The sequence below is a fragment of the Pyrus communis genome, chromosome 12 (genome assembly GCF_963583255.1).
Source record: "Pyrus communis chromosome 12, drPyrComm1.1, whole genome shotgun sequence".
NCBI classification, from domain to species: Eukaryota; Viridiplantae; Streptophyta; class Magnoliopsida; order Rosales; family Rosaceae; genus Pyrus; species Pyrus communis.
The window spans coordinates 25,598,092-25,612,953 of NC_084814.1; the positions used below are offsets into that span (position 1 = coordinate 25,598,092).

General features: G+C 35.9%; 1 protein-coding gene and 1 long non-coding RNA gene across 2 annotated transcripts; both read right to left on the reverse strand.

The window, feature by feature from the left end:
* Nucleotides 1–59: 59 nt before the first annotated feature.
* On the reverse strand, nt 60–2,205 carry LOC137711498 (uncharacterized). The gene is made up of 3 exons (XR_011065063.1): nt 2,094–2,205; nt 1,811–1,969; nt 60–1,700 (listed from the first exon to the last, which is right to left on the reverse strand). It is a non-coding gene; the product is annotated as an uncharacterized lncRNA (long non-coding RNA).
* Nucleotides 2,206–10,881: 8,676 nt separating this feature from the next.
* Nucleotides 10,882–11,850, reverse strand: LOC137710257 (uncharacterized). The gene has a single exon (XM_068449186.1). The coding sequence runs from the start codon at nt 11,848–11,850 to the stop codon at nt 10,882–10,884; it is 969 nt and encodes a 322-aa protein (XP_068305287.1).
* Between the last annotated feature and the right edge of the window lie 3,012 nt (nt 11,851–14,862).

The following is a 14,862-nucleotide window of genomic DNA, read 5'->3' on the forward strand; positions in this document are numbered from 1 at the left end:
TCCCACTTGATCCAGCTAAATATCTCACAAGTTAGCCTTTTTGAACAATAATCCTCCAAATGCCATATTTTGACTTTAGGCCCAAATAAGTAAAATTGTGCATATTTTAGGTGCAAACATAAGCCCCCCAAGTATTACAAATTTGAGCAAAGTTTGTACAACTTACAACTCCAATAGGCTCTTCCAGAAGATTGATGATAACAGGCATACGAAACATTCAGCATGAAGAACACATGAAAAAAGCCTCACCACTAAGCCATATTTTCTCTTGTAGCAAATGGGAATATTCGAAAGTCCACCATGACAATAAAGGCACAATGAGTGGAAGCCTTTAAGCCATGTACTGATCATAAAAGGCAGCTTTGTTTGCTATGACTTTTCAATGCTCATCCATATTCAAATTTTCAGTTCGATTTGGGAACCCAAATTCAAATGAAGCTCCAACTTTATACTTCTCAACCACGAACTCAAGTGAACACATATAAAATCTGACGGCTAATAGGTCTCCAATAATTAACCACAACAAAAACTCTTGGCGCGGCTGTTGATGGTGGTTGCTAAAGTAGGGTAAGATTTGATCGTAAGCATTAGAGAAGGTTGATAAGGCCGACAGAGTCATCTGGCGATGATGTGAAAGAGCAGCAGAGAAGTCAGACATGCCTGTCAGGCAAGATAATAGCTTCATTGGGCACCAACCCTTTGTGCAAATAGCCCATCGGTTAAGATATTCAATCAGGCAATCCTCTGCGGCCACGGTTGTAGTATTTGACTCCATCGTCGTTGTCGTCCTAGTCCACGGGCTCTCGGTTGCCTTGCTAATCAACTCTTTGAACTTGCTCCGTCGAATCATTGAGTTACAGTCCCACATTCTGGATGAACAAGCCGCTGTGGTGGAGTGTCGTTTGCGAGGCTCAGGACACTGCCGTTGAAGTGCTTGCTTCTAATGATGTAACATGGAAATCACTTGTCTTTAATTCGGAATCCCCTGTTTTGGTTGAATTCTGGGCTCCTTGGTGAGGGCCTTCTGATATGAGATTCGAAGCAACGAAAGATCCTTGACCTGCTGTTAAGGCCGGTCCTGAGTTTATTTGGTGCCCAGTGCGAAAGCCCAAAATGTGTCCTTTTTAATACAGAAACATTTGTTTAAAATAAATATTTTGCGAGGATAATCACATGTATATGTAAAAAATTCATCACTAGTTGCATGCAAAATGCCTTCCAATTTCTGTCATGTATGTGTAAAATTTTATTCACATCAACAAAATTATGATTAAAAAAAGATGAAAAATCACATATATGCAGAACACATTAAACACATCCAATACATCCCAATCTAATCACATATTCATCCAATCATATAAAATAACGTATCCCACTAAATTAATCTCAACTGCATACCATGTGAACCACCAAGTTGTTGAAGAGAAGAGCATGCAAGAATCGACGGTGCAACTCCGGTGACCAGTTTTGCCTTTGTTTCCCTGTCTATCTTTCTTTTCTTTCTTGTTGTTCCCACCACTTCCTCCACTCACGGTGTCCATGGTGGAACTAGTAACCGGAGCCGAAGAAGGTTCTTTAGCCACTGGTCCATTTGTCTTTCCAATGTTTTTTTCCCCTTTTGAAAGGTTGAAAAGCACCCCATTTCTCTTCATCTCCACCACTATAGCCTTTAACTTGATCCTCCTGCCATTACCCTACACCTAAAAATCAGTACTTTCCACTTCTTCACCTTAAATTTTATAAGCAACCAAACAAAAGGGCAATCACAAAATTTACTAATATTGATGAAGGTGGAGTCTTTATTTTATACCTCTTTGAGTGGTGCATCTAGAGTTGTATGAAATCCTTGTTAATGGAATGAATTCCTCAAAAACATGCCCCTCACTTGAAGTCTGCTCAGAACACTCAGATTTTCCATGCATGTAATCTGCAGTTGCATCTGAAATCTGCTGCTTGCACCTCTCAGTAGCTACCAAAAAACCCTAATTTTGAAAACAGAAACCAGAACAATTCAAGCAAAAGAAACAAAGCTTCTGACTCAGAAAACAAAAATTAAGCTGAAATTTGAAAAGGGTATGTGTTCTCCGTAATACCTTGGGCTTGGGCAGTTGGGTGACAAGCTCCAAGCAGAGAGGGAGCTCCCTCTGAAAAACTTGAATCTTATGCCTCTCCTCCATGCCCAAAACCTGGACGACTTGTACCCTCCAGATCCCCTTTATGTTATATTATTTTTTAATCCCCAGAACCTACACAAGTTATTCCCTCAAACCTTTATTTTGGGCTTTGGACAAGAAAAAAAAAAATTTATACCTAATTATTTGGATTTTGTTTTTTGGGTGCCCCTTTCAACTTTGGGCCCTAGACAATTGCCTGCTGTCACCAATGAGGTCAGTAGACACGCCATCATTTTCAGGTGTAACCCAAGATACCCTTCAACTTGCCCTTAGACTCCTTCTTGGTAGCAGCCTTGATTTGTTCATAGGTTGCAGCTTTCTCAAGCCTCATTTTTCAACAGCCTTAGCAACTCTAATGCTGCTAGGAATAATGTTGAAGTAAACGGCATGTCCACCTCTTTGGTCATTCTGTGATTGACCGTTAACAGTCTTTTGGGTGGCAGTAATGGAGTGCATAGTGGTCATAAGACCCTAAACAATTCCTAACCTGTCGTTGATAACTTTGGCAAGGGGAGCAAGGCAATTGGTAGTGCAACTAGCACTGGAAAGAATGTTGTTGTCTGGCTTGTATTCCTTCTCATTGATACCAACAACAAACATGGTAGCGTCCTTGCTAGTTACAGAGATGATAAATTGGAAAAATGCCCGAAGTCAGGCAAACTGGAAAATATAGAGAAAGAGGGAGAAAGAGAAAGGAAAAAGAAAAAGAAATGGGAAGAGGAAGAAGATAGAGACTTCGGGTAACTATGCTCAGATTTTATTATTATTATTATTATTATTTTGTCTCTTTTTCATATAATATATATAGCTTATTTGGGCAAAGTAGAAAACAGACATTGAGAGAGAGACATGGAGAAAGAGAAATGAAGGGAAAGAGAGAAAAAGAAAAGGAAAAAGGGAGAGAGAGATAAATAATAAAAAGGAACAAAAATAGAAAGAGAGAGGGACCTTTTTTTGGGCAAAATGGAACAGAAGAGAGAAAGAAAAGGAGAAGGACAAAAGAGAGAGAGAGAGAGAGAGAGAGAGAGAGAGAGAGAGAGAGAGAGAGAGAGAGAGAGAGAGAGAGAGAGAGAGAGAGAGAGAATAAAACTTATATTGGGCAAATGCAAAGTCTTGTCGGACATTCGGGCGAGCTGCAAAAGCAAATTTCTACATACTTCTTCCAACCCCAGCTATTCAATTTGATTTGAGAACCAAATCTGAACGAAGCTTCCATTTTACTACTTCTCACCCATCAAAGATGGTGGCTAACCAATGGCAAAGCTAGGATTTGTGAAGGGAGGGGCGAAAATTAAAAGAGTAAAAGGTTTCAAAATAAATGTAGACAACCAAATTCTTTTAGATAATAGATAATATTAATTTCGCTCATATATTTATCAAAACAAACAAGTTACAACTGTTGCCGATGAAATTTTATGCCATAAATTTGCTAATTATTCGATAGCTTTAAGGGAAGGGGGCATTGCAGTGATGTCCATCTCTTTGATCATAATACTATATGGTCTCATCTGGTCTAGAGGACTGAATTTATATGTTTGTCTATTCAAATCCAATCCTAGAATCCAAACAAAGCCTATATTTGATACAAGCCACTGTAGTGTGATATGCCAAATGTGAAAACAGAGAACCTTATCATACCAATTTGAGTTTTTTGCAAACATATCTACCTAATAAACATTAACTTCTTTTGTTTTTTTTCAAGATAAAAACTGCAACTTTAATCAATAGTTGATGTGTCAGCCCCTTCCAAGCATCAAATTTTAACAAAAGTTGTACTCTTTCGAAAAATGGCGGCTAAATTTCGCCTAAAAATTTACTTATTAGTCAATAATCAATATCCATAGTACCCTATAATTCTTATAAAGAATGTCAATTAAGCAAATATTTATGTTAAATTATGAATTAGTAATTTAAATTTAAAAAGGCAGAAGGCATGGCAGTGAGGTGGGAATTGGGGAAGTAAATGTGAGGTTAATAAATAGGGACGAGTGGTCCCCCTTCTGTTGTGTTTTTCTTTTTTTTATAAATATTTTTATGCCCAAACGACGCCGTTTAATATCGATTATTTTTATTTTAAAAGGCAAAGGACACGTCTTCTTCATATGATTGTTTATAACAAAACACAGGTGCTGCACGGAGATGCAACCTGCAGAAACATGACTTCACTTTGCCTTCCAATCCACTTGCAAAGCATGCAATGCAATTGTCTTGATTAAACAAAGCTTTTGGCACACCTCCACCACCCAAACAAAAAGGAAAAACATTATTTTAATATCAAACCATCCCACTTGATGCAACTAAGGGTTGGTTTGGTATTGTTGTGTTTTGAATAAAAAAAAACTGCTTCTGCTGTGATGTGTGAATAAGAAGCTGTGAAATAAAGCAGTAGAGTGTTTGGTAAACTTTTTTGTAAAAGTGCTTTTGAAAAAAAAAAAAAAGTAATATTATAGTATTTGGTAAACTTTTATATAAAACAAATGTGAAAAAAGCTGGTTTTTCAAAGCTGAGTTTTACAACTTCTTGTTTTTGGCTTCTTTTTCACCAAAAACTGTGAAAAAAAAACTGAAGCTGAATGTTTACCAAACACAAAAACAGCTCCCAACTTTTTTTGATACCAGCTTTTCTCAGAACCAGACCTAAATATCTTACAAGTTAACCTTTTTGCACAATAATCTTCCAATAACATATTTTGACTTTAGGCCCATATAAGTAAAATTGCACATATTTTAAGTGTAAACAGCTCCAAACCAGCTATCCTATTTATAAGCCCGCATAAAGCATGCGATGCAACCAACACTGGAAAAGATAAAACACAACTTGAGACCGTTTACTTGTCTTGCGTCACATTTCGTACGTTCACATTCATAAGTCTTTATTTTAGTAGTTCAATATATGTGTGTAAATATTTTTAGTTAATAAACATGGGTGACCACCTTGGAGTGACGCACTATTTGGGAAAATAAGTTGATCTAATTGGTTGATTTATATATATTCCAAACTATTGTGTTCCAGACGTAGCTTTCTATCGGAATAGTTTATATTTCAAACAACTAAATGAGCAATTGTCAACTTTCATAAAAGAACATGGATAGGTGTAGAGTGTTTTGTTAGAAATTTCTTGCTTCTAGCTACGATGAAGAATGAAATTTGTAACATGGTGAACTCTATGACTTGATGTTTTGAAGCATTGAAATTTACTTTCTATCATTTGTGCTTAATTTGAAATGAATTCGGCACTTTTAATTGAAGATTTTTTGGTTTCCTGGATATAACTATGTGGTGTATTATTTTAATCAAATTATAATGGTAATGGTGGGGAGGTAGCATATATAATAGGCATTATATATGCTAGGTTCAATGTTCAAAACCTTCCCTTATAAAGTTATAATTGGAAATAATATAAATTAAAAAAACCCAAGAAAGAAACGAAAGTAAACAATAAGGATTAAAAACTGGTTCATCGGATTTTCTTTTCTTTTCTTTATTATTTGTGTTTCTACGAATCATAGTGATGATGGATCTATTTTATCGGAATTGGATCTCCTCATGAGCAAATGGTGGGGCAAACGGCTACAAACAAAGAAATTCTTTTAAAAATTATAATAATTGTAATCGTTGGATCAAAATCCAACGATCCGTATTATGTGATCATGAGTATCCCCACTATTTGCTCAAGAGGGATCCAATTCCTATTTTATCAACCATAAGTCATAAGACGGCCCGATTAGTCAAATAACCCTTCCTTTAACAAGCTTTATACCATTCTTTCGGCACGACTGAGGATATAGATCTATAGCTCTCAAGGCCAGAATGTAAGCAGCCAGCTCAAGTTATGGTCTTTAATTAATATAAATTTCCCCAATCAGTTTCCCATCTCTATTCAATGATATGGACATGGATGATCTCATTGGTGTGACGCAAGATTTGTTATAGTTGATATTGATTGATGTTTGTATAACTCTTCTGCGAATTCTGCAACTTGTGGATATAGTTCTCATTATAAATTAAATAAAGCCAAAACTCATATAAAACAAATAAAGAATTTTTATATGGAAATACCTAGAAATAGGACAATTCTTTAATTTTGTAATAAAAATAGGACATTTTGAATATGCACACGGCATGCAGAACAACCGGACATAAATGGAAATTTTCCTATACCTTGAAATAAGTTAATTGCTCTCGTATATAAATAGGTTATTTCCTCCTATTTTCTGATTTTTCTCTCTACATTATACCTCATTCTCTCTCTTCTCTCACTTTTTCCCGCACACACTCTCTCTCCCATTCTCACTATGCACACACAGTGCAATTGTTGCGACCAAAACCGTCCAAATCGAAGCCACCACCAATTTCATCTCGTCCTCACGAATCTAAAACACTTAGCCTTGTCACGAATCTCATGCTCGATTGTTGGGATCGAAACTCAAGCAGGCCGCGAGTTTTCCATGCATTTTTTGGCAACATGGCAAAGAATCGAGGCTCGAGACCACCACAACTGGACTCGCATCGACGGTGGGAACAAAGCCCAGTCATTAAGTGCTGGTGTTTTGTTGGATGACTTTTTCAGGATTTGCTTACTGTATGTACACAGTACACGACATGCACATGACATGCTCACATATCTGAGCTAACCAAAAAACCTAAAGCTTACAACTCTATCTTCGAAATTAGAAAAATGACATCATCATTGTCCATATACACTATATGCACACCACATGCACACCATATGCACATAACTAGAGATCAAGCAACAAGGCTGCTTTTCGCATTAATAAGAAACTTTAACGGCAACCTATTGGTATAGTGGATACAATTAAAACATAATTGTTACGTATATAAGGTTATAGTGGTAGTTTGAAAAGTCTTGTTATGTATATCAATCACCGCTTAACCATGCACATGGAAAATATGATACTCGTTGTTGTTATTTCATGGACACGCATGATCCTTAACGTTCTCTAAGCTTTTTCTTAATTTTTTTTTTCACCGAAGCCAACTAGGTTGTGGTCATACTCGCTAAATTCCGGAGCACAACATACGTGCATCATAACTAGCGAACATTCCTGCTTCTCATATTAAGATGTAGTCATGCACACCACATGGACATTACATAATTTTTTTTACAAATTTCTTCAATTAGACACTTGAATAAAAAATTGTTCCAAAACTAGTGAACATTCCCGCTTTTCATATTGATGTAGCCATGCACACCACATGCACATTACGGAAAAAAAAAAATTACAAATTTCTGCAATTGAACACTTGAACCAGAAATTGTTCCATCCTAGTTTTGTAGCAAGTCAAAATTCTGAAATTTATTCCACAACCCATTAGCCCCAACATGAAACACAAACCCTAATTTAACTTCCAACTATTAATTCATCTTACAAACAATCATGTATTCCATAAATCATTGATGAAGGAACTTAGAACTAAACACCCTACCTTATTATGCCTGCCAAAGCTTCAATCGCATGAAAAAATGGAACTTTCTGGCCAAAATAAAAATACGGTACATAACCCAACTCACTCTTCTCACCTTTCTCTCGCATTCATTTGTTCGAAATTAGAGGTATGAGGTCAACCCAAAACCCATCTCACTCTTCTTACCTCTCTTTGGACCTCCCTATCTTCGAAATCAAAGCTCAAAGATTTGAGCTCAACCTAGAAACCCAGAGCTCACAGAGCTTTCTCAACATCCCTCTCCTCCAAATGAGAACGGTGATGCAATGGGCTGATGACTTTTAGTATTTATATGTGGGTATTTTAGTAATTTCAATTTTGTGCATGGTGTGCATGACTTGTGCATGGCCGGTTTGTCCTATTTATGTCCCAAGATTAAAAAAATTGTCCCATTTTGAAGTATTTCCCCATAAAATAAGACTTTCAAACTTGTATCCCATATGTACAAGATTAAGTGAACAAGATGGCTTATGTCATTGGACTGACGAAACATTTAGTAAAAGACCAACTGCCGGGTTGGTTTTTGATGGTGCGCTGCAATTAAATGAGAAATATCGTAGTCTTTCACAAAGCACATGGCTATAGATGTGAAGTCCTTGATTAAAAATATTTGTAACATGACAGCATATGGCTATAGGCGTGGAGTCTTTTGTTAGCAATTAAAAGTTATGTAACATGTAATTGACTTCGTTTCATAAGAGCTACATCTAGAGGATGGGAGTATAATTAAAAGGGCACTTGTAATATATATGCTAACCTTCATCAATGTCTTAATTTTTTAGGCGATAGAATTTGGGAGGTTTGCATGAAACAAAATGGACTTCAACATAATAGACAATGACAACTTCACGAAACTAATAGCCTCTATAATGAGGAAATGACATATTAGGGGTGGGCAAATGGGCCCCAGGCCTGCGGGTAGGGGCGGATATTAGTGGTTCGGGGTGGGTACGGGGTGGGTCTATATTATTTTATACACAAAACAGGGCGGGGTAGGTAGGGTCCAAGCAGACAGAGGGGCGGGCGGGATCCAATCTTCTGAAGTCACGGGCCCCCGACCCGAACTGTATCCAATAAACCTCATAACTTAATCACACACACACACACACGCACACACTCAAATCTCATACACATCACATCTTTCTCGAAGACTCTCCCATAGTCATTCCTCTCCATCTTTCTCTCCCATAGTCCTCTCTCTTGATCTCTCTCCGAGAGTCATCCTTCTCGATCTCTCTCCCCCAGAGTCCAGACTGACTCTTATCCCTCTCAATTCTCAGTCCCCTCTCCCACTCGAGTTAAGTCCTCCTGTGAACACAACCATCGCCATCGTCTACTCCCAAACGTGACCACCCATTGCCGCCGTCGAAAACACCACCATCATCATGCGATTCAAAATATCATATCATCTTCTCTCAAATTAAGGTAATTTCTAAATTAGGGTTTTTGAGTTCAGGGATTTAGGACTTATGAATTAGGATTTTTGAAATTTATGGGTTACTGAATTTAGGGATATATTTTCTAAATTTTCTGGATTTAATTGGTTTTGGTTTTGATTTTAGTTTAGCTTTGGAAAATCATGCTGTAAAGGATCTAGCTGGACTTGTTGAAGTCTTATTTTTATCCACTTTGGGGACTCGATTTGGTTTGATTTCAGGCCATTGGTTCGAGTTTGGTGGTCCATCTGATGGCAGCAGCGGCGGAGGATGCAGTGTAGGCTGTTAGGGTTTTTTATGTTGGGCTTGGTTTCGTTGGTTTGTATTGTCTGTGGGCTTCTCTTGTAAATGTAAATGTGTTGTTGGTAATAAAAAAAAGCAATCCACTGTCAGACCCAACAAAAAAATACCGAAAAAAAAAAAGAAAAAGAAAAATTAATTGGACCAGTGGACCTGTCCTGAATCGGCCCATTTGAAATGGGTCGGGCTAGGCCCGGTTCCCAAACTCAAAATCCTTCTACCTTGCCCGGCCCGACCCGTGCCCAGCCCTATGACATATCCAAACAAAAGCAAAGAAATACATTCAAGTTTTGAAATTATCAACTATCAAAATCACAAGACAAGTAACACTTTAAAGCCAAACTTCATTTGCTACCTGAAATTACTATTTACCCTACGAAATTTGCCCTGACGAACAATATTTCGTCGAGTCAAATGGCTTTGCTCGATAGAAACTCTAGTTGGTCGGATAAAGTTGGTCAACATTAGGGTCTAGCCAAAGACTTTGCACGGCAAAATACTTTCAGAGAGCAAGAATAAATTCGCCAGGCAAACATTTGACCCCAAGGGAAACAATGGCACGTATTTTGTAAAGGTTTACCCAACTAAGTGTAAGTTCTTCAGCTTGAAGTCCTTGACCTGATGACACATTTCTTCGGGCAAAGTGCTAGTAAAATTGCTTTCAAAATGCCTTAAAAAGTTTTCTTAAATGCTCACAAATTTCTTTTTTCTTTTGCGAAAACAAAAAATTTTGCATTTTCACAAAAAGGGTGATCAGTCACGGGTTTTTTTGTAGGTTTTGCAAAATAGTATAAAAATCATCATGAATCTATTTGTTTTCACTTTCGCATCATCGTTAGGTTTTCAAAATTAATGTAGAACTTATGTTGATATTCTTTAGGTTGAACCTGATTTTGGCAATTTTTTGGACGTTACTACTATTGTTTTTTTACTTATGTTTTAGTTTTCGTGTTAAATATGTTGTTATAAATGCATTTGTGGCACAGTAAATAATAAAACAGCTTCCAAATGCCTAGTACACATTTTTTTTACTAGCTGCTAGACAATGTGTATTATTTGTAAGATATTACATTATCCTTGATTGAATCCATAGGAGTTGGAGCAATTAATAGCTCAGAGATGTTGATGTCTTCCAACTTAGTTGAGTTATGAACATTCATAAGAGTTAGACATCTGAATCACCAATGTTTATTACTATTGCAACAAACACACGGACTACATTATGAGAACTGGTGAATCATACACATGCAAATGACCTATCCACAGAAGGAGATAGGACATGTGTTTATTATTATTGCTATAAACCCATGGATTACAACGAAATTTAAAAACCAAAACCAAGGGAAAAAGTAGTGATGAAAACTAATGCCACTTCCGTTGGAAACACGACTACATTCAGCGCATGCAACAAGACTTTTAAACCCATAGGTGACCCAAATGGGACGAGTGAAGTCTCGTGAGGGTTTCCAGAGACGTTACCCACAAACATCAGATGATCATGATTATCATATAAAGCTGCGAATGGCTGTGTAGACATCAACTCCTTGGGGATCAGGTCTTTCGTCGTTGAGGCGTAATTCAAATCTATTCTCAACGAATGGTCTTGTGTAGAGGTTACTTTGAACGTGGCGCAACCGGCAGAGCACGTTGTTGTTGTTGTTGCTGGCTTGACCCACATGCTCGGGCTTGAACAATGTGCAAGCCCAATTCTTTTTGTTTTCGTCTCGTTGGTCAGCCGCGGCCATGATCAATTGCTTGTCTTTGTCCATCCTTCTGAAGTATTTGTTGTTGACAGTGCATTTGATATGCACGTAATGATTAGCTCGGTCGTCTTGATTGTTTGCCTGCTCTACTTGGAAGATTGAGTACTCACTCTTAGGATCCTTTCCGGAGAATTGGACAATCTCATGAGTTTGGTTTTCTTCATCAAGCATGTAGCGCAAGTATTTGTCGCAGCTGTTTGATTTCAGCACAAAAGTGTTTGGTAGCGCAAGTGGATCCAAGTCGACGACTATGCACACATCCAAATCGTTTTGGAGGTTGGGGTCTGCTCTCTCCGCAAAGAGACATTGACGGAAGTCGTTACAAGTGAGTGACATTAGATAGTGCCCGAGTTGCACGTGGAGTATTCGGAGTACTGTTTTGTTGTCTGGATGGAGAACCCGAGGCTCGAACAATGTGCAGGACCAATGGTTTAGATCTTCCTCTGGTTCGTCAGCCTGGGCAACAATCCAATGCTGGTGATCGTTCGCCCTTCTCAAGTATTTGTTGTTGTAACAGCATTTGATATGCACGAGTCCTTCGTAACCGCCGTACGCAGGCTCCATTTGGAACTTTGTGTTCGGGCTCTTGACATCCACTTCAGAGAATTGGAGAAGCCCATGAAGATTCTCGTAACTTTGATGTATGTAGCGCAAGTATTTTTTGTTGTTGTTTGATTTCAGAGCAAAAGACCTTGGTAGTAATGCTGCCATGGTAATTGGGATATGATCTCTCTCTCTCTCTCGCTCTCTCTCTCTCTCTTGCAATTCTCTAGTATGCTCTTCTCCGAACCGCCTATATCCTATTTATATAAGAAAATTGCTACGACTGTAGCTATCCTATTTTTTATTATTCACGAGTTAGATGACAGGTTAGCATATAAGTTTTTTTTTTCTATGCTCACATGATGTCCACACTAATGACTCAATTAATATATTATTTGGAAAATTCTATTCTAATCCTTGACCAAGATTACTTTTTGAATAAAACCTTGTCTAAGATTAAAAACTAATTCTAATCCTTGACATTTAATTGTAATTTTTAATATTAAATAAGTTGTAATAATTATTGATTTTTTTGTTTCTAGGTTATATATTGATTCCCATAAATAATAAAAATTTTATTTATCATTGATAGTTATTACTAAGTTCCCATAATAAGAAAAATCATATATTATTATATATTTTTCATTGTGCGTGAATTTGTTCACATATATGTATATATTTTTTGTGTATATGCATATTACATACATACATATGTTTAGATACTATAGCTATGTATCAAGACATTCACATAAAAAATTATGTACTGATACATTCGTACCAAAACTTACGAACTGATACTTATGTATCTATGAGTAAAATAAGGTACCTAAAGTTATGTACCGATACATTCGTACTGATACTTCCGTACCTATGAATAAAATAAGGTATTGAAAGTTATGTATAAATGGTTTTTGTTTTGTTTGTAGATTTTTTTTAATAATAAGAATTTGAATTTTGAATAAATTTTTATATATTAATATGATTGGAGCACAAAAAAAAAAAAAATATTAATTATGGATGGGTAAAGAATTTCGAATGGTAAGTTTATAAATAATAAATATGCTATAATTACTTAAATATGGTAAGTTTTACAAATAAGGACATATTATATTTTGAAAATCATTCACGTTACAATCATATTGTTTAGAGCATACAATAAACTATTTATAAGCCGCTATCCTCTTTATGGTCATGATCATGTTGGTCCGGGCTTATACATAAGTTTTTTTTTTATATAGCGAACTAGTATATGTCCACACACAGTGTATGTGTGTGTGTGAAATGTTTTATTTTTGTTCTTAAAATTGAAGGAGAGAGAAAGAGCGTAAGAGAGAACGAGAGAGTGGGGGAGAATTTATTTATTTTTTAATTTTTAAAATTATAGATCTTAAAATCATCTATAAGTGATGCTTAAACAAAAAACAGAAAGACTAATTTGTAAAATTACATTACTACTCTTAACTTTTTTATTTTGATAGAAGACTAATTAGTCTTTTCACCATATTTTGAATTTTTGATTGACAAAAAGGATTCTATTAATATGTAGTTTAGATATGTATTATAAGTAATTGATTAGGAATTTCGGACCGAGCTCGAGAATCAGAAGTTCAAGAAGGTCATCAAATTCTTCAATCTTATTTTTGGGATGGAATTTTGAACACGGAGTTTCTTTACACTATGTTTGGATGAGGAAAATAAATTTCGAATTTTGACAAAAGTAGAAATTTGTAAATTGACATGCACCAATTCTCTTAATTGGCATAGAAATTTAGAATTTCCGTATAAAGTTGGAATTTGGGACATCTAATTTCTAAATTTAAATTTCATATAAATACGTGTCATTTCTAAATTTTTATGGGTGAAAGTTTAAAAATATCAAATTCCGTATTCAAATTTCATTGTTTTTTTTTTTAGATTAACCAAACAAGAAATTCACAAATTCTAGAAAATAAAATTATGTCATTTCAAGTTCCGTCATTTTAAAATTCCTTAGTAATCTTAAATTTTCTCATCCAAATATAGTGTTAGGATATAAGATTGGGAAAATCTGTAAAACCCTACTTTTTCTCTGGTTTCTTCTACAATAGGAATCGAAATTCCACTGAAATAGTTTCAAAATTCTGTCGAAGTTCAAACGATATTTCCATTAAAATCTCCAAAATTTTAAAGATATTAAACCGATATGATTCATCAACATTAAAATAAAATTATTGAACTTTCGTGATAGTCTTTATAGAAATACCTTGACACCCTTTTTGATTATCAGTGACCTGATTTTCTCGATATTTCAACGATTTTTATCCATTGTTATGGTGCAAAACGGAAACACATGACTATCTTTTTTTAAAAAGGGGACAGCTGGTGGATTCGCTATAGCAGTCCACTCTTTCAAGGGCCAAGAAGACTCACAAAGACATTTCAACCTCCCTCTGGCCACCATCGTATGATTTACCACCACCAAGAATCAAACGCAGAATGTGCCATATGAAAACACATGACTATAGGTATAGGGACCTTGTTAGCTGCCGTAATCAAAGAAAATTGTTGGATATAATAATAATAATAATAATCTAAACTACATATTAATAAAATCCATTTTGTCAACCAAAAGAATGTGAAAATACTATTTTTTTTATTGAAATCTCACTTACAAGATACGTAAAGATATATCTAATATTAAAAATAAAAAATAAAAAATCTCCCACCCACGTTTCTATCTCGCTTTCTCCTTTTCATTTAAAAAAAAAAAAAATTTCATACACACAATGTGTAGGCATATTCTAATAGTAACAACAACAACAACAACAATAATAATAATTTCCTCAGATCAATATCCCATCTCTTTATAGATATGAACATGGCTGATCTCATTGGTGTGACGCAAGATCATAAGACTTTCCAACTTGTATTGTGCAAGATTATATGAACAAGATGGCTGATGTCATTGGACTGACGAAAGATTTTGTCAAATAGCTTCTTTCAATTGTTTGGTTGATGATATCATTGAAAAAGGCTTTAACCAATGCGGGGAAAGTTCCTCACCAAAAGACCGACCGCGGGGTGGGTGGCAGTATTTTTTAGTTTTAGGTTCATCCAATCTGGCTTGTTTTCTACATTGAATGTTTACTCTTGGTTTTTGATGGAGCTCTGCAATATATGAGTTTAAGCATTTTGGTTCGT

Bases quoted from the DNA above. Each gene is read 5' to 3' on its own strand.
- LOC137710257 (XM_068449186.1), bottom strand. From the start codon at position 11,850: ATGGCAGCATTACTACCAAGGTCTTTTGCTCTGAAATCAAACAACAAC.